General features: G+C 48.6%; 2 protein-coding genes across 7 annotated transcripts in view; one reads left to right on the top strand and one right to left on the bottom strand.

The window, feature by feature from the left end:
• The window catches only part of astn1 (astrotactin 1), a 99,489-nt gene extending 86,730 nt beyond the window's left edge, over positions 1–12,759 (top strand). For all 6 annotated transcript variants that reach the window (XM_086128897.1, XM_086128898.1, XM_086128900.1 and 3 more), the window contains exons 21-24: positions 5,313–5,448; positions 7,823–7,923; positions 8,845–9,028; positions 10,986–12,759. In XM_086128897.1, coding sequence (XP_085985023.1) covers positions 5,313–5,448; positions 7,823–7,923; positions 8,845–9,028; positions 10,986–11,223 — 659 coding nt within the window. In that variant the 3' untranslated portion in view covers positions 11,224–12,759. The remainder of the gene's footprint in view (positions 1–5,312; positions 5,449–7,822; positions 7,924–8,844; positions 9,029–10,985) is intronic.
• An 859-nt stretch (positions 12,760–13,618) lies between these two features.
• pappa2 (pappalysin 2) overlaps positions 13,619–16,885 on the bottom strand; it is a 28,657-nt gene continuing 25,390 nt past the window's right edge. Inside the window, exons 26-27 of the mRNA XM_086128896.1 lie at positions 15,741–15,839; positions 13,619–14,477 (exon numbers count right to left, since the gene is read on the bottom strand). Of these exons, the coding sequence (XP_085985022.1) occupies positions 14,364–14,477; positions 15,741–15,839 (213 nt within the window). The 3' untranslated portion in view covers positions 13,619–14,363. The remainder of the gene's footprint in view (positions 14,478–15,740; positions 15,840–16,885) is intronic.

The raw sequence follows: 16,885 nt of genomic DNA on the forward strand, positions 1-16,885 counted from the left end.
AGGATTTGAAGGTTCATTCTTTTGGCTGCAGTCTTTTTTCGGGGGTGGGATGGAAGACTTTCCCAAGGTAAATCCAGGTTGGACAAGGCCGTACACTGTTGTAGTTTTGAAGGAATCCACAAGATGGTAGTCACTATTTATGTGAAGCATTCATCGTCGCCCGACTTTGACCAAAAGCATGTTGTGTTTGTTTTGTTTGGGGCTTGGCTAAAAAAAAAAGGCCAGCGGTCTGCCGTCAGAGCGGCCCTTTGATCAGCAATTGGAGTTTGGCACCACCTTGCGCGGATTCAGAACCGTTCAAACGTGGGCGGCTTGTCGTCAGGTGAACTTTGTTGTCGACTTTTAGGGCATTACGCGGCGAGCACTCGACTCCGCTCGACCGTCGGGGATGTGGGGTGACTTTTTGGGGTGAACACAAACACCCCCCATGCCCCGATGTGTCAGCGAAGCGACCACCGAGGAGCAAAAAAATTCAAAGACAGGCACGAGACTGAGCAGTGTGGTTTTGATTTCAGCCGTCTGACTTTCATCTCGGAAAAATCAGACTGACGTGAACCGATGGTCCTCCGGCGCTGTGTTTCATTCTTCGGCGCTTTTTTTATTTTATTTTTAATGTTCCCCTCGAGCTTCCTCCAATCTGCCATTCCTCCTGTCCCGTTGATTTGTTTCTCAAAAAGGTCTTAATGCTGGCTTGTTTTTCTTTTCTTTGCCCGCTTTCTAACCTCTCTGTTGCTTCAGCACTCCGAAGTGAATCCGCTCACTTGGCCCGCATTGAAGCAGACCGGGCGTCGTTCAATGAAATGGCACTCGTGATCAATCTGTTTTGAGAGCTCTCAACCAACTTTAATGGTACTTTAAAAGGAATGTTTGCGGAAAATCGATCACAGAGACCGTATCGTTTTTAGCTGCCTCGCATGCACTTGAAATGAATGTGCTTCCTAAAACTGCTGCTTTTGATTTGTTTTCAAAGCCGGGATTTGGGAATATGTTTTTTCCCTCCCCGAGTGCCACGGTCGCAAGACAACGAAAAAGAATATGGTGCTACCCTTAAGCCAAATGTCGGATCGTGAGAGAGCAATTTTTTTTTTCATTTATGTCGGTAATGTTTCATATTTTATGATGCTATTCCACAATACGTTGTACACTGCTGAAGATTACAAGTAACAGTTTGTTCATCATTGTGTCATTTTCTTGAGCTCCCTGACTGAGATCGCTTTCCTGCTAAAGAAAAAAAGTTTGGGCTTTCTGGACATTTTAAATGCTGGTTTGTTTTTCCACGTCCATAAATATCCTCAGCAATAGAGTGTTAAAAATGTTGAATCGGATCAGATTTCCTTCATATGACAGATAACACGTTTGTCGGACTCGAAGGTTTGAACTTGTCACATGACCGGTCCTGATGTCGTCGACGGTTCCAGTATTGCGTTTGGAATTCCGACTTCTGTTTGGGCCTGCGAAGCCCGGCGAGGGCTGCTTCACGTGTATCCTTTTCATGGGTGTGCCGAGTGCAACCGATGGGCAGCCGAAAAGCTTCGGACACCCTCGGAAACGCGGTCCGGGTGGACTTTCCAGTTCAGAGGCGTACCAATGCCAGACCAACAGAAAAAGGAGAGTGAGGTCATGAAAGGCGCAGAGAACAAAAGAAGAAAACACAAATGACTTCTTAGCCTCGTATAAATCAAACGCAGAAAACATAAAACAGGAATGCAACTTTTATCCCTTTTCGGCAACGCGTCGCACCTCGCATCCGCATTTCAAGAGTTGCATTCTTTCGCTGATGCGTTTGGCAAATTGGAGTCTTTCTCAGGGCAACTGCTATCAATTGCTCGGGGTCATTTTGTCAAAATCTGATCGCCCCTCAAAAGATGCGCTGTGTAATAAAATATTTTAAAAGTATGATTGATGGCGCAATGAAGTAAGTGGAAGGTCAACAGTTTATTCATCAAACTGAAATTGCAAGCAAAAGGAGGAGCGGCTGGAGATTGACGCTGCATTCCATCCGTTATCTCACGTTATCCTCGGGAGGGTCGCGCGCCTGCCGGAGCCTAACCCGGCCGTCTTCGGGCAGTAGGCGGGGCTACACCCTCAACTGGTCGCCGACCAATCGCATCGGGCACAACGCACTCCCAATCACACCAAAGGATAAATTAGAGCAGAGCTACAGTCTTAGTAAGAGAAATGATTCTTTTCATCATGAATGTTTTTTTTATTTGTTTCTTCCAATATAGAGAAAAGTCCCCCAGAACAGGCTCCCTTCTCACTCCGCCCACCTTCACCTTTTTGAACTAAGTTTGGGGCCCACGCCAAATGATGTATTTTTGGGGTCATGCTGCGGGCTACTGAGAAATAGATGGTGGGCCGCATATGGCCCCCGGGCCGTCGTTTGGACACCACACGATTTAGAAGGGCCATTTTACCTATCGTGCATGTTTTTGGGATGCGGGAGGAAACCGGAACGCTCGGAGAAAACCTAGGCAGGCACGGGGAAGACATGCAAGGAAGGCAGAGGCCCAGAGGCGAAGCCCGCACCTCAGCACAGTGAGGCGGACGTGCTAACCGGTCACCCGCCGTTCCGCCGTGTCATTCCATGCGGGAGGAAACCCGAGTACCCGGAGAAAACCCGGATATCACAGGGAGAGATATCATGCACGCAGGAAAGCCGGGGCCCGGAATGGAACCTCTGCACTGTGAGGTGCGAACCAGCGGCGCCTGCGGACTTCTTTGTTGTGGACATTTCACTCATTGTGCTTCCAAATGATTCAGACCCAAAGACTTGCAGTCCAAAGCCAAAAAGTACGATCGTCTTTCCAACACAATCATCCCATCCAAAAAATGTCCTGCCCTCACAATCGGGAAATATCCTCGTCAATCTGGCGGTTGACGCGAGCTCATCCGCAACTTTGTCGGGACATCCTTTCAAATCGTCAGCCGACAACAGCAATTTTCAACTCAACGCCCCCCCCCCCCCCCAATCGTCATTGAACTTGACATTTGCCACTTTCTGAGTGCCGCTTTCAAATGAAGAGTCCGCTGCAAAAACAGATTTTTCTTTCTTTGAAGCACCCCTTCTCCTTTCCATTTCAAAGCAGGAGAAAACAGATTGACTGGAAGGGTCAAGAGGCGCAGGCACGCTCACACACACACGCACGCACACACACACACACACACACACACACGCACGCCTGCCTAGGCCTGCGCAACTGAACTGACAAAAGCAGGCAGAACTTCAAAAGGTGAGCGATCCCACAACTCCCATAAATCAGTCTCCTGGCAATCCTTGATTTTCCAACCAATCAGACGTGAAGAATGCAAAGGGTAAACATCTCCAGCTGAACGGACACGTAAAAGCGGCTCTCCACCGCTTCTTTCAGGATGTTGTTTTTATCCCTTTGCATTGATTTACCCCCCCCCCCCCCAGGCCCCCCATTGATTACAAGCCTGGAAAAAAACCAAAACAAGTATTGCGCTGACCTGGTATTTCTGAATATATTCTTTGAGCAGATTTAGTGAGAACTTCAACCTCCTTCAACGGGTTCTCTCTACGTGGAACCTTTCGTTCTTCACAACAGGTGGCTATCAAGGGGCAACCCGTTTCTCTTCATTAAATGACTGCTTACTCTTGAAGAAGAAATACTCGCACACACCAAATAAAAGTTATCTTGGGACTCAACTGTAGACTGTTCACTATATTTTAACATCAGTCATCACCTTGAATTGCTGTTCGAACCATCAAACTGCTTGGCGTGATATGTGACTAGCGGGCTGTACAAAAGAATCGGGGGCTGGAAGCCGAGAGCAATAAATTTGAAAAATCAATTTAAGAACACGCTTTTACGACGGCATTTATCCCCCGTAGCGGCAGCCCAAAATTTTGATGGCCTAACCAGGTGCTATTAGACATCAAAGTCCCGTCCGTCTTTTGGAGCTCTAGCCACTTTTGCTAAGTAGACAGATTTGAAACCAAACGAGCCGTACGGCGCTCCATTGTCATCTTTGGATAAGCTGGTCGGCCTCTACTGCAAAAACGAAATACAGGCTCATATTTCGCACATTGTGGATAGTACAACACGTTCCACCTAAATGACGGAAAATATCGCTCACGATGTTTCGAATGTTCTTTTTCTTGCCAACAGTTCATCCATCCATCCCTGATCCGAACCGCTGATCCTCAGGCGGGGCGCGGGAGTGCGTGCCGGAGCCTAGGCGGGGGTCACCCTCAACCCATTGCCGGCCATTCGCCGGGCACGCGTCGACAAACACCCATCCGCGCGCTCACAATCACACCCGGGGAGCGGTCCATTCACCTGTCATGCATATTTTGGGGAATGATCGAGGATTCGGCTAATTGATGCCATTGAGAAGTCGCAAGCTAAAAGACGTTCAAGGCTGTCTGAAATTGCGGACGGCCTGTTCCCAAAACAACTGCCATCTGGTCTTTCCCCTGGATGGAAAAATACCCTATGTATGTATGTGTGTGTGGGTGCACACACACACACACACAGGAGAGAGAGACTGATTAAGATGGGAGGAGAATGTCAGATACAGTCTAATGAAAAATTCTTTTTCAAGTTGCACACGAAAAATTGGACTTTATGAGGCTCGCTCTGCAAACACGGTTTCTGGCTGCCTTGTTTCAACCCGGAAATTGATTTTGGGGGGAACTTTATGAGCAGCATTTCTGAGGTCTGCAGCTGTTGTCTAACACAGACAGGCAGGAGCAAAGCAAGTCTGCCGCGTCTGCATCAGCATCTCTGTCCATTCCATTTCCTTTCAGGGCCATTCCATGTCATTATTTGGTTTCCCTGAAGCCACATGTAAACATTGAGACAGAATGCTCCGGAATACACAAGTTGGTGAAGTTTTCACATGCATCTGGGAAAATACTGATTGTTTCGCGCGTAGCAATATCACCTTGGGCCTTGGGCGGCATGAAATAAGTGGTGAAGATTTTTTTTTTCTTGAATCTGTTCCTGTGTTTACTTATTGATAAAATACTTTAGCAATAGAAAATGTTCATTTTGTATTCCGCTGCTATATTGGAATCTGTACTTTAAAAAAAAAAAAACATTGTCGTTGTTTTGTGTTCATCCATTTAATGAGAATGGATTTTACTGTGCTATTACTTGTCTGACTGGCTGCGCAAACAAATTTTCTATTTCTTCTTTCAGAAGTCGATTTCACTTTTCACCGTGACCCACAGTCGCTAATGGGTCACCGCTCGTCTCCATTAGCGACAAAGAAATTCAACAGTTGAATGGCTTTGACGTCACATTCGCGTCATTGAAGTCACTCGGTCTGTGTGTGTGCTCCAGAAATGCTTCTGAGCTTCGTGGATGATGTCTTGTCTGGCGCCAGGTCCCCATGTGTGATGTTAGGGGACATTCCAAACCTGTTGTCCTCCTCTGTCAGCATGATCGTCCGCTGTCTGGAGCCTGACACCACGTATATGTAAGTTACTCCGTATACTTCAAGTTCTTGTTTGGGTTTTTTTCGCGTTATTTATCGCAGGGGAGCGATAAAGAATGTATACTTACTGTATTTAAGTCTCGGGTTTACCTGGCATGCATGTTTTTGAACTGTGAGAAGAAGCTGGTGTACGTGACGAAAACCCACACAAGTCCAAACACCGCTGTCTGAGATTTGAACCCGCACTCCCCATTTGTGAGGCGGATCCCGCTTAGTACACGTGCTACCAAATTACATTTAAAAGGTTACTCTGTCACTCTGCCCACCTCCACCTTTTTTTCTTTTTTCTTCTTTAACTAGCCTCGTGGGCCGTTCTCCAATGTCATTTTTAATATATTTCGCGGGCCACTGAAAAATGGATGGTGGGCCGCAAATGGCCCCCAGGCCGTAGTTTGGATAGCCATCCCCGCTGTCGCTGATGTATACGTGTCGACTGGTAAAAAAGACAACCGGGCTTTGGCTTCCATTACCGTCACACGAGGCCAAGGGAAAAGGGAGGCGATTTTCACCAGAGGTTGCGGCCGATGGGTGGCCCGGTGGTCCAGTGGTTAGCGCATCGACCTCACAGTGCAGAGGTACCAGGTTTAATTCTGGCTACGGCCTTCCTGTGTGGACTTTGCATGTTCGCCTGTGTGGGTTTTCTCCGGGTACTCCGTTTTCCTCCCACATTCCCACACTCGAAATTGTCCTGAGGTGTGAATGCGAGCGCGAATGGTTGTTCGTCTCTGCGTGCCGTGCGATTGGCTGGCAGCCAGTTCAGCGTGTCCCCCCCCCCCCCCCCGCCTTCTGCCCTAAGACGGCCGGGAGTAGCTTCAGCACGCCCCGCAAGGAGCTCGGGATCGCTGCATTGTTTGGGATTTGCTCGTGCCGTTTAGCAAGATCAATGGCAGCAATTTGGTTTCGTTTTGGCAATTGGGAACTGATTTCAAAATAATCCTTTCATGTTCAATTCCCACAAATATTGGCGGGATGATAATTCGACATTAATAGCAAGGGGGGAGCTGGCGGGGTGGGGGTTCTGTGAAATGAGTCACGGGAAGATGATTTATTCCATGCTACATTTGCAGTGGGAGTTTACGATGGTGAGGTGACCGACACGCCGCATGTGCGATTCTCAGCCTCGCACGCACACAACGGATGCCGACTTTCTCAGTGCACACGCTCACGCTTCGCCCGCGGACGACTTGCCCGGAGTGAAGCAATACGTACGTCTCGCAGAGGAAATGAGGCGCCGTTTGGGGGGAGGCCGAGGAGCGAGTGAGAAGAAGATCGAGAGGCAGAGAAACAAAAGGGAAGAAAGTCAGAACGCGCGGAGTGTTTTGAGGTGCCGGACGGTATTTAGTCGGAGTGCTCTCACACGAAATTCCACGCGCGCTCTTAAGTCGCAGCAGTAGCATGCGCTCCCGCATCCTCTGTTCGAGCTGTTCGGTGGTGTCACTGAGCCAAGCCGAGGCCCTGTCTCATATTTTCAATGCGGAGAAAGACCATCCAAATGTGGCCTTCTTGTTTGGACGAAAATGTTGGCACTTGCACTTGTGTTTGAAAAGCCATTGATCACAAGTGATTATTTTCCGAGTGGTAGTTCAGTCAAGCTTCCCTCGGGCAAGACAGCTGACTTCAGAGCGGGATTCATTCCCTGGTCTCTGTTTTGCGCCGCTCTAGCCTGCGGGCCGAGGAGAACCCAATGCGATTTTGCAACGACTCCGAAAAGACGGCCAAATATGTCTTTGGGAGTGAATGGCTTTTCATTGCCCCCGTGGTTTTCTGTTCGTGTGCGATAAAAATGTGAAAAAAAGCACTCGATTGTTATTCGTGGGAAGTAACAGCTGAAGTGCCTCACAGCGCAGAGGCATGGGGTCCGATTCCGGCTCCGGCTTTCTTCCCGAGTTGAGTTTGCATGTTGACTGCGCGGGTTTTCTCTGGGTGCTCCGCTTTTTTCCCCACATCCCAAAAACGTCCATGGAAAACTCTTAATTTGTCCCTCGGTGTGAGTGTGAGCACAAATGGTCGTTCGTCTACGTGCGCCCTGCGATGGGCTGGCAACCGGTTCGGGGTGTCCCCCGCCTACTGTCCGAAGACGGCCGGATAGGCTCCGGCACGCCCACGACCCTCCTGAGGAGAAGCGGATGAGAAAGTGGATGAATGGGATGGATATGTGCTTTGCAATGGGCGTGTCAGCCACAAGATGGAGATGTCATTCAGAAAAACGTGTGCGCTTAGAATGCAGGCTCTCCTCGTCGAGAGCAATCATCCGATTGAATTACTTGCACAGGAAAGGCCACCGATTCCAATGAAAAGGTTCACGAAGAATAGATGGCCTCTTTCGATGACCGTAATTGGCTGCGTGCCTGTCTAGGTTCCGGCTTTGGGCAGTGGACAACACCGGGCGTCGTTCCAGTCCAAGTGAGGTGACGATTAAAACGCCCTGCCCGACTGTGGATGACGTCAAAGCTCAAGGTGAGGAGAGAGACACGCGGGAGATGAAGATGAGTCACTCCTCGCTTCGGGGCGCAGGGTGCCTGCGTGAGGTTCCGGTGGTAATTGTCGGAGAATGTAACTGCATCCGTGTTATCGGTCAGTCTGAGATGGCTCGCTCCAGAGTCAACGTGGGACCTTCCAGAGGTCCTTGCTAATTCCTCATGCTCTGTGGCTGATCTACTGGACAAACATGAGCTTTGTTGATTATAAATGATGTTCGTCCACATGGCGCAGGCAGCAGTTCGCCAGCTGTTGATTTCCTAATCCAAATGAGCTCTTTCAAAATACGCCGGCCGCTGAATTTTGAGGCATTCGAGCCACGCCGTTGTCGTTTTTCATCATAGAGATCCCAAATGGGAGAGCGTGTATATTTATCACGAACGGACATGGCATTCAAAACTAGGCCTTATCTCGATTGTGGCAAGTCTGTCCAATGCGAATATCCAAGAGGGGGACTCATGGTACGCGTGCACCAAATCCGAAGCGAGCGTTCCCGCCTCGCCTACTATTGACCGCGGGAGAGTCTGATGACGCGGCGATTTCGTTTGCGCGCACCGGAGAAAGAGAAGGGGAGGGGCTACGCTCTCGAGACTCTAGCAGCTGTAGCGGCCTGGCTAATGCTCGACTAGGTACACTTCACCGGTTGTAAAACCTAATCGTCATGATAATAAAGGAATGCTGATCACCTCGCTCACCAAACGCCAATCCGGCTCACCTTTATTTTGGTCTCGCCGCGCCGACGACGTCGACTTCAATCGAATCGCACCGCCAGTAATGCCGGCGACGGGTTTGATGTGCGCGTAGCATCACGGGTAAACTAATGGTCAGAAAGAAGTTGTGTCACTGGCCTGACAGCGGTCATATTCATCGGCCTGTTGTTTTGTGCTTGCGGCCATGCAGAAATCGCCGATAAAATCTACAACCTGTTCAACGGCTACACGAGTGGCAAGGAGCAGCAGACGGCGTATAATACTCTGATGGACCTGGGTGCCCCGGCGCTGCATCGAGTTCTCTACCACTACAACCAGCGCTATGAGAGCTTCGGGGAGTTTACCTGGAGGTGTGAGGACGAGCTTGGACCCAGGTAAAGTCGGCGGCGTTCCAAATCTTCTGCAGGGACCCATGCTCGGTTGCGCTTTTCACAGACACCGCATAAGTTAGCCTTCCGCACACCCAGACAGAAATGGTGGTGTCATTCTCAAATTAGCATTAGCAAATTGAGGAAGCAGAGCCGAGAGACTCTGTGGTGGGCTCTCGCGTCTTTCTGGCTCAAGTCATCAAGCTGCTTCTAAAGCTCGTTGGCGGCAAAGCCCCCCCCCTTGGATGAGATCCGCCTGCAGGTCCCTCAAGGCTACAATGTGGCACGGACGTCCGGGTCCGTGGCTCCGCATTGGCAGACCAGGGTGGTGGTCCCCCTTTTTCGCAATGCGGAAGGGAGGGGGTGTTCCGGCTCTAGAGGAGTCAGGCTTCTCAGCCTCCCTGGCGAGGGGCATCCAGGGGTGCAGGAAACGAGGGTCCGTCGGGAGGCCAAATCTCCGATTCAGGAGGAGAGGTGTGGTTTTCGCCCCCGGCCGTGAAACGCCGGACCAGCTCTTGACGCCCTCCTCGATGGGTGCATGGGGGCAGCATATTTTTACCTCGAGTAGAGTGGACAGCTGTTTTCACTGCTTCAACCAAATCCTATCCTTAGCTTCCGCTCTGAACTTTTGCGCACTACTTTGCACCTAAAACTGGCCGGGGGCCATTCGGATGTCCGTACCAGAAGGGATGAATGCAAGTGAAGCACGCGAGACAGTCCACCTTCTCCATGTTGGACTTTGTTGTGTTTGTAATTTCTTCTCCCCTCACACTTTTGGCATCCTGCAAAGAAATTTAAAAAAAAAAAACCTTTTCCGTCCGAAAAGCATCTCTGAACAGCAAAGAAACGGAGCGGTAGGAAGACACCTTGCAAAAAAAGCAAGTCATGCGTGCACAGACCCACAACCCCAAGGGCGCAACTCCCCAGCTTCCTCGTGGCGCACACCGAGGGACGAACTCGAGTCGATTCTCATGACGCGGTCGCGCTGCCGCTCCGAAGAAGCCGCGCGGGGCCCGGACTCGGCGTGGGCTTTGGTGAGCCAAGTATGCAATACCGGGAAAGAACTGAATGATCAAATATGGCTTTATCTTTCTCCCGACAGCAGATCTTTGGACACGCTGTTTTTAGAAACATATCGACTCCCGCCGACGAGGCCGTTTGGCTTTCGTCGAGGGACATTTTTGTTGCTTTTGATGCTGGATGCTTTAACTCAAAGCAGAAACTCACCCAAAGTCTGTCTATCTTCTTCTGCCGCAGGCCAGGCCTTGTCATCGCATTGAACGTACCCATTATTTAAGGCACACCGCTTGGCTGTTTCCTCAGATATTCAAGATGCTTTGGCAAAAAAAAAAAGAACTTTTCTCCCTCACTGTTTCTCAGTTGGACCTCTTTCCCACCCCGTTTTCTTTTTTTTTCTTCTTATTCTTCTTTTTTTGTTGACTGACGACAGATTCTAATCTTTGTTTGGAGCTCCTCTCAGGACATTTTCATCACGGTTGACGAGCCTATTTTTAGTTGAGGGAGCGCTTCCCCGGCAACCCGTTAACATATTGTCCATCCGATGACGAGTTTTCCGTCAAGGTGTTCATCCTCCGGGGCAGAAAGGACTTTGAACGCCCGCCGCATTGGCTGGCGAATGGAAAGAATGTTTTGTATCGTCACCAATGTGTCAGTACGGTAGAAGAAAAATAAAAATGGAACCTAGTATGTTCAAAAATGAAGGGAGCGCAGATCTCGGCGAATGAAATGTTCCAGTTGAGTTTTCTTTTCGATTGATTCCAGAAGCGAAAGCAAAAACGTCCTGAGCAGGACCAATGAAAACGTTGCATGATCAGACTGAAAAGTATGAATGACTTGGGACGTTGATTGCGTGTCCTTGACTTGTTTTGAACCGTCCGCATTTCGGACTTGTTCTGAATTGTCCCGGCTGGTGAATTTTGACAGTCTGATCCGTGTCCAACAGGAAGGCCGGTCTGATCCTCTCCCAGTTAAATGAAGTGTCGCCGTGGTGCAAAGGCCTTCTGCGGGAGCCCAAGATCGGCCTTCGCCGGATGTCTCTCAAGTTCCTGTCCTGTCGCTACACGGACGCCGGGGCCATTGGAATGAATTGGGCGGACGTGGGCCAGGACGTTCACAAGGCATGTGATGAGCAGATGCTCACCGTCTTGTATAATGACTACGGTGAGCCCAAGGAGATCTAATTGTCGCCAGCCCGACCCGACCCGCGGTATCAAGTCCGGCTAGATCGAACAAAAGGTGGTTTTACGTCCATTCAAGTGTGCGCGTTTCAAAACATCAAAGCGGGCTCTTTCTTTACCCCATCATCAACCGTCTTCTACGTCATATCACCAATTGAAGCCTTGCCACTTCATTGCTCATCACTTTTTTTTTAAATAGAGAAAGATGTCGTATGTGTGTGTGTGTGCGTGTGTGTGCTGCCATCGTTAAAAGATGCAGTCCATCCCGTATGTTTTCGAGCTGTACAACAAAGTCACGTTCCACGCAGAAGTGAAAAAAGTTCCCTTCGACCTCGGCTCGTATCATTTTCGTCAAGGAAATACGATAAGTGGGCCGTTGAACAAATCTGCTCTTGAAGCAGTTGTAGGTTGAGCATCACTAAATGGTGGTGTTGTCTTTGTGTCTGGCATGATGATGAATCATTTTTATCGGAATTTAAAGTTGTTGTTTTTTTTGTTTAAATAACCTCCGTTGTCCTGTTATTGTGTATAATTGATCATTTGGGTTGGAAAGGCCCAAGATTCTCTTTTTCAAGCTATTCTACTTGTTCAAAAACATTCAAGGCAGAAGCAGGTTGTGACAAATGACGACGTGGCCATGAGTCCAAAGCGGGCCTCCGTCAGCTCCCGCTCACTCAATTGTATTCGGTACGAGACATACGAAGCTCGCCTGCGTTTTGCCGACAGGAACGGCGAGCTTCGCCATTTCATCCTTTGTCACTTTCTGAATGATAAATATTGTCGATTAGTCGTCGTTGAACGCAATATACTGTATGTATGCTTGCTATAGTCGTGTGGCTGGCCCGCTTCAACACCCGCTATTTTTAGCCTCCCGTCAACGCTTATGGTGATGATCCTCCACAACATGTGCAAAAAAAACACGGCACAATTCTGGTTCCAAGAGTGCTGAGCGATGATTGAAGTCATTCATCCCACAACTCCCCTGAGATTGGCAGGCGATGCAAAGTTTTAGCCTCGCGTCCGACGCAGTTAGCCGTTCCGTTATTTTTCAGATACACCCAGCGACAGCAAACGCGACGAAACAAAAGGAAGCTGAAGTTTAAAAATTGGGGGGAAAAAAGTTACACCGTGAAAGAAAAGTGAAAGCTAAAATGTGACTGGAACAGCCTGTTCTCTGTCGGCTGTCAACAATTCCGAATAATTGCCATAATTGTCACTTGTGCTTGTTGGCAGGTGTAAAATGCAGGTATGGAAAGTTACATTTGCAGTTGTGACAAGAGGGGGGGGGGGGGGGGATAAAAAATCTGCCACGTTACTTACTCGCTTGAACAATGTTCACGTAGAATTTTAGAGCCAAGCTGCTGAATGTCAAATTTTCTGGTTGGTCATTTTGAATGACGTTGTAACCCGAGTCTGTGATCATACTTTGGGAAAGTAGTTTTGTTCTCGTTTTGATGCTCCTGTGACTAAAATAGAAACTCGTGAGTGTAAATGTGGTCATTCGCAAATTTATTTGAATTAAATGTCTTTATGATTGAATTTGGATGACTATTGCGTAAGCCTTTGTGTCAAATTATGCTTAACGAGATTGAGTGGGTTTTTTTCATGTTTCATTTTGTTCCAGCAGGGTGGCCTGTCCGAAGGTCAATGTCAAGGCTTATCTGTTGTTCATATCTAACATATTTCTTCCTACTAAAATGAATGATCGCTATTTGCCGAGGCAGTTTTGCAAATGCTTTACGTAGTAGCCACGTACGGTGATTTCTTTCTGGATGTACATATTTGCACGACACGCGCTTTCAAAATAGTTTCAAAGATGCCGAGCAGTTGTGCACTTTTGCGAAATATGAAAGGCACATTGACACTCGCGCTCCATTTAGCTGAATATCAGAGAATGAATTGCGATGGTGTTTGGTTCCGGCGGCCCTTGGACCTCCCATCCTGCGGACTTGGGCCCCCCTGGCTCCTTCCCTCGACAGTCTCGAATTGGGGTCATTTGAAAATGGAGCGGCAAATGGACGCCGTTGTCCTTCTTTGATCTCGGGCAGCTGGCTCAAGTCGAGGCTCTCCTTTCTCTCGTGAGCACTTTGAAGCAGTCCTCGGTGCCTCGGTCACATCCCGGCTGGATGACTGCAATGCGCTTGACTTTGGAGTCAGCCAATCTTCCCCGATGAGCCTCTTTCTTTCGTGCTTTATTGTTCATCGTCGTATGACTTCTTCTTGCAGAAATACGCTCGAGTTGAATTGGGCATTGGAGCTTTTGGTGAAGCATGTGATCATATTTTGACATAAAAGTGATAAGCACGAGCTGAATAGAAAATGGACGGATACAGAAGATTCGACGGGATGCAAATTTCTGCTTTTTAGAAGTCAGAGAACAAAAGACAAACGACCGGAAAAGATAAAGAGTTTCTATTTATTCCACACAGAGTATAAAGTACGGTAAAATACTGAACATGGTTACACTTGTCCCTCAAGTTTGGATAAAATATTTGGAGACGTTATTTCCTTTTTTCTGAACCGGTATGTTTCTTGCGATAATACAACGGCGGGTGGTTGTTGTGCTCCGATACCTTCTATTCAACGCTACCGTTCATTTTTCCACCTGCAATCGTCTCCAAGAAAACCCCAAATGTGTCGGAGTGGTTATTTTGATCCGGCCGTGTTTATATCGTCGTCCACGTTTGCTTGACACGCGACTTGACCCTCACAATGGTACAATAACAGAAGCCTGTGAAAATGATTATCTTTGCGTAAACGTCAAATAAAATGTGACCGTTGCGGTCGACGATGTCTTTTGAGCGTCCAAAACACATCGTCAGAAGGTGAAGAAAAAGTCCCAGATGGGGGGGGCTAAAACCATTCTGATGAGTTTTGATTGTTGGCTGATAAGTAAGGGAAGCGACAAGCCTCCGTCACGACGCACCATTACAGTCGTGACACATGGAAATGCAATCTATGGGTGTGTTCGCTCTTCCTTTTATTGACCTACGCGCTAATCGGCAATGGCGCCGAAGCGCTCGGATTGAGCCTTTTGCTTTCATGGCAGGTGTGCGTGCTAAGGTATGATTTTTGCTTGCCGTCTATATTATCTACAGCTTGACTTATGCGACGCCGCTCGACTTGCTCGCCACTCATCCGTCTTAGGGGAGTCCTCCTCCGCCCTTCGGGTCCTTGGCTTTGCTCTTGTTCTCCTTGGCATCGGGATCGCGGCAAGTGCACTCGTCCTGATTGCAGTCTGCCCCAAACTGAATGACCTGTGAGAAAACAAGCATTATTTCCACAGCCGGACGATAAAACACGTCCCCAACAGTTTTGCTATTTAGAAATATATGGAATGTGACTCATCGCCGACGACTCCTGTTTAGCCCTTTAACGGCTGACCCATCAAGGAATAGCCAGAAAAATCGGATTTTTTGGGAACTGACCCTTATAACAAAATCCACAAAAATATTTTTTGCCATATCATGTTGTTTTAGATATTTGTCGTATTCCATTTAAAAGCATTATATAGATCACATCTGAAAATGAAAAATTGGGGGAGAAAAATCATATTTTAAACCTGCAGTATCAAATTTGATACAGATGATTTCATGTAATATTAAAAAATGAGTTGCATAATGAAAATGCATGAATCAAATATGATACAAATGGCATTATAGGGTTAAGACGTCTAAAATGAACATGCCCCATTATCGTTATTTGGAGAGACGCGGGCAACTGGGGGCCCGTTTGCCAACTGCGGGCCCCACCCTCACTGGCGGGAGTGACAAATACCCCTTTTCCACCCCCGCAGAAACTCGTGCTGAGTTGGCGCGAAACAAGTTCTTCCCAAGAACGTGTTGGGTTTTCCAACGGCAAAGAGATACGTAGGAGCGACGTCATGCGCGCTCACGCGTGCCCGTCCCGGGAGGTTCTTTGCCCGAAAAGTCGCTCTTGGGACAAAATAAAGGTCAGGCGCCCCCCGAGCCGTTTTGAAATCTTTTCCGCAGGTCTTTGCACGCATCCAAACAAGATCTTTGCCAATTCTTGATGGAATCGGTGGTGTTCTCATGCGGCGAGCTCCAACTCGGCATTTCTGCCGTCGCGTGGTAGCCGAGTCGCAGGGGTGACAAAATGCCAGGTGGTGAAAATGTGCTTATTTACCATTTGAGCTCTTAAGTCGAGAGGCTCAATAGGCCCAGTCTTTAACAGGGCGGAGGGGAAAGTCGAGGAGCTCTCCCATTTGTTTGCTTTCTGGACGTCTCCTGCCCACCAGCACAGTACCCGTGCCAGAGACGACCTTCTACAAACAACTACGACTATAAACAGGAAGACGCTGGCTTTCAATCCCGCTGCGGCCTCTCTGCGCCCTCCCGATTTCAGGATGCGTGCCAGCCAACAAATCTCTTGCTGTACACGGTGAATATTCTCGAAAAACATCATTATCTATTTGTGTGTGTGCGCGCGTGCCAAACGCAGAGAAGGCGTGAATTCCACGTGGCAGATGGAATGAATAGCAGAGGAAAGAGGTTTTTTACCTTTCTGGAGGACAGCGTGGAAGGACAGCAATCTCCTCCGTCGTACTGGCAGTAGGCCCGATTGTTGAGGGTGTCGCACCAGCCGTCCCCACCAAAAGGCTGTGAACAAGTCGTGAGCGAGAGTACGTCCTGTTTATGACGGTGGTAGAAACGAGCTCGTAAAAATATAATGCCTCCCAGCTTTTCACTGGAATCAAAACCGTTTGACATTCTGGTGAGCGGGCCCACCACTTAGGAAAGCCAAGTCAGATATTACGGTTCCCTCCCGTGGCCCTTTGCCACCGCGCTTGTGCTGGTGCCGATGCCCAGGTGAGCGCCAATTCTTTCTTTTGACCGCTACCGAAATTGGCTCTCGCTGTGGCGCTTGAAACCGCCGCGTAAGCCAGCCCCAATTATTTCTTGCTTCCAGGCTGTGGCCGCAACTCCGTCAGGACTGCTCTACGCTGCATACAAGTGTAATCGATGCTATGCTGAGTTGCCTCGCGGATGCTGACGGCGGATTATTATTCTGCTTTCTTATTATTATGAATAGCGCAGGCGCGCTTGGGTGAACGTGGACGTAGGCAGTGACGTTTGGACGCTTTACGATGACGTGATGACGTAGCTCCTACTTAGCTCGTTAAGTACCAACTAAGCACAGCGCTGGCCCTGGCTCCCAACCAGCAACTATTTTTTTTTAAGGGGCGGGGTGGAAAAGGGGCACGTGATGGCTCCCATTTCAGCTGGTTGACAGAGGAAGGCGATTAGAAGGCTCACTGAAGGAGTCTAGAAGAACACATAAATCAAATGGGGTGTGTTGTGATATTTTTATTTCATGCCTTCACGGTATGATTTGGGTTTCTGTAATTCGCTTTGGAATGGCCTCCCGCTGAACGGTCGGCAAGCCCCCTCGCTGCCCATCTTTCAAACTCATTTTTTAGTCTTTGGCTTTTGACTCGGCACGAGGCTTGATTTTGAGTCGGACCGTTTCTGTGCTTTCCACCGCCCTTGTTATTAATTTATCGGTCTGAATGATTTTTGCTCCACGTACGGCACTTTGTATACGGCGCTGGTTGTTGTCAAGGGCTCGAAAAATACACTTGAGTTGTTCTCTTGTCTGACATCGAAGAATCTTTGAATTTCTAACTGGGCCGCAACGTAACGTC

This window comes from Hippocampus guttulatus, chromosome 14, assembly GCF_054856545.1.
Source record: "Hippocampus guttulatus isolate MCC_2025c chromosome 14, RoL_Hgut_1.0, whole genome shotgun sequence".
NCBI lineage: Eukaryota > Metazoa > Chordata > Actinopteri > Syngnathiformes > Syngnathidae > Hippocampus > Hippocampus guttulatus.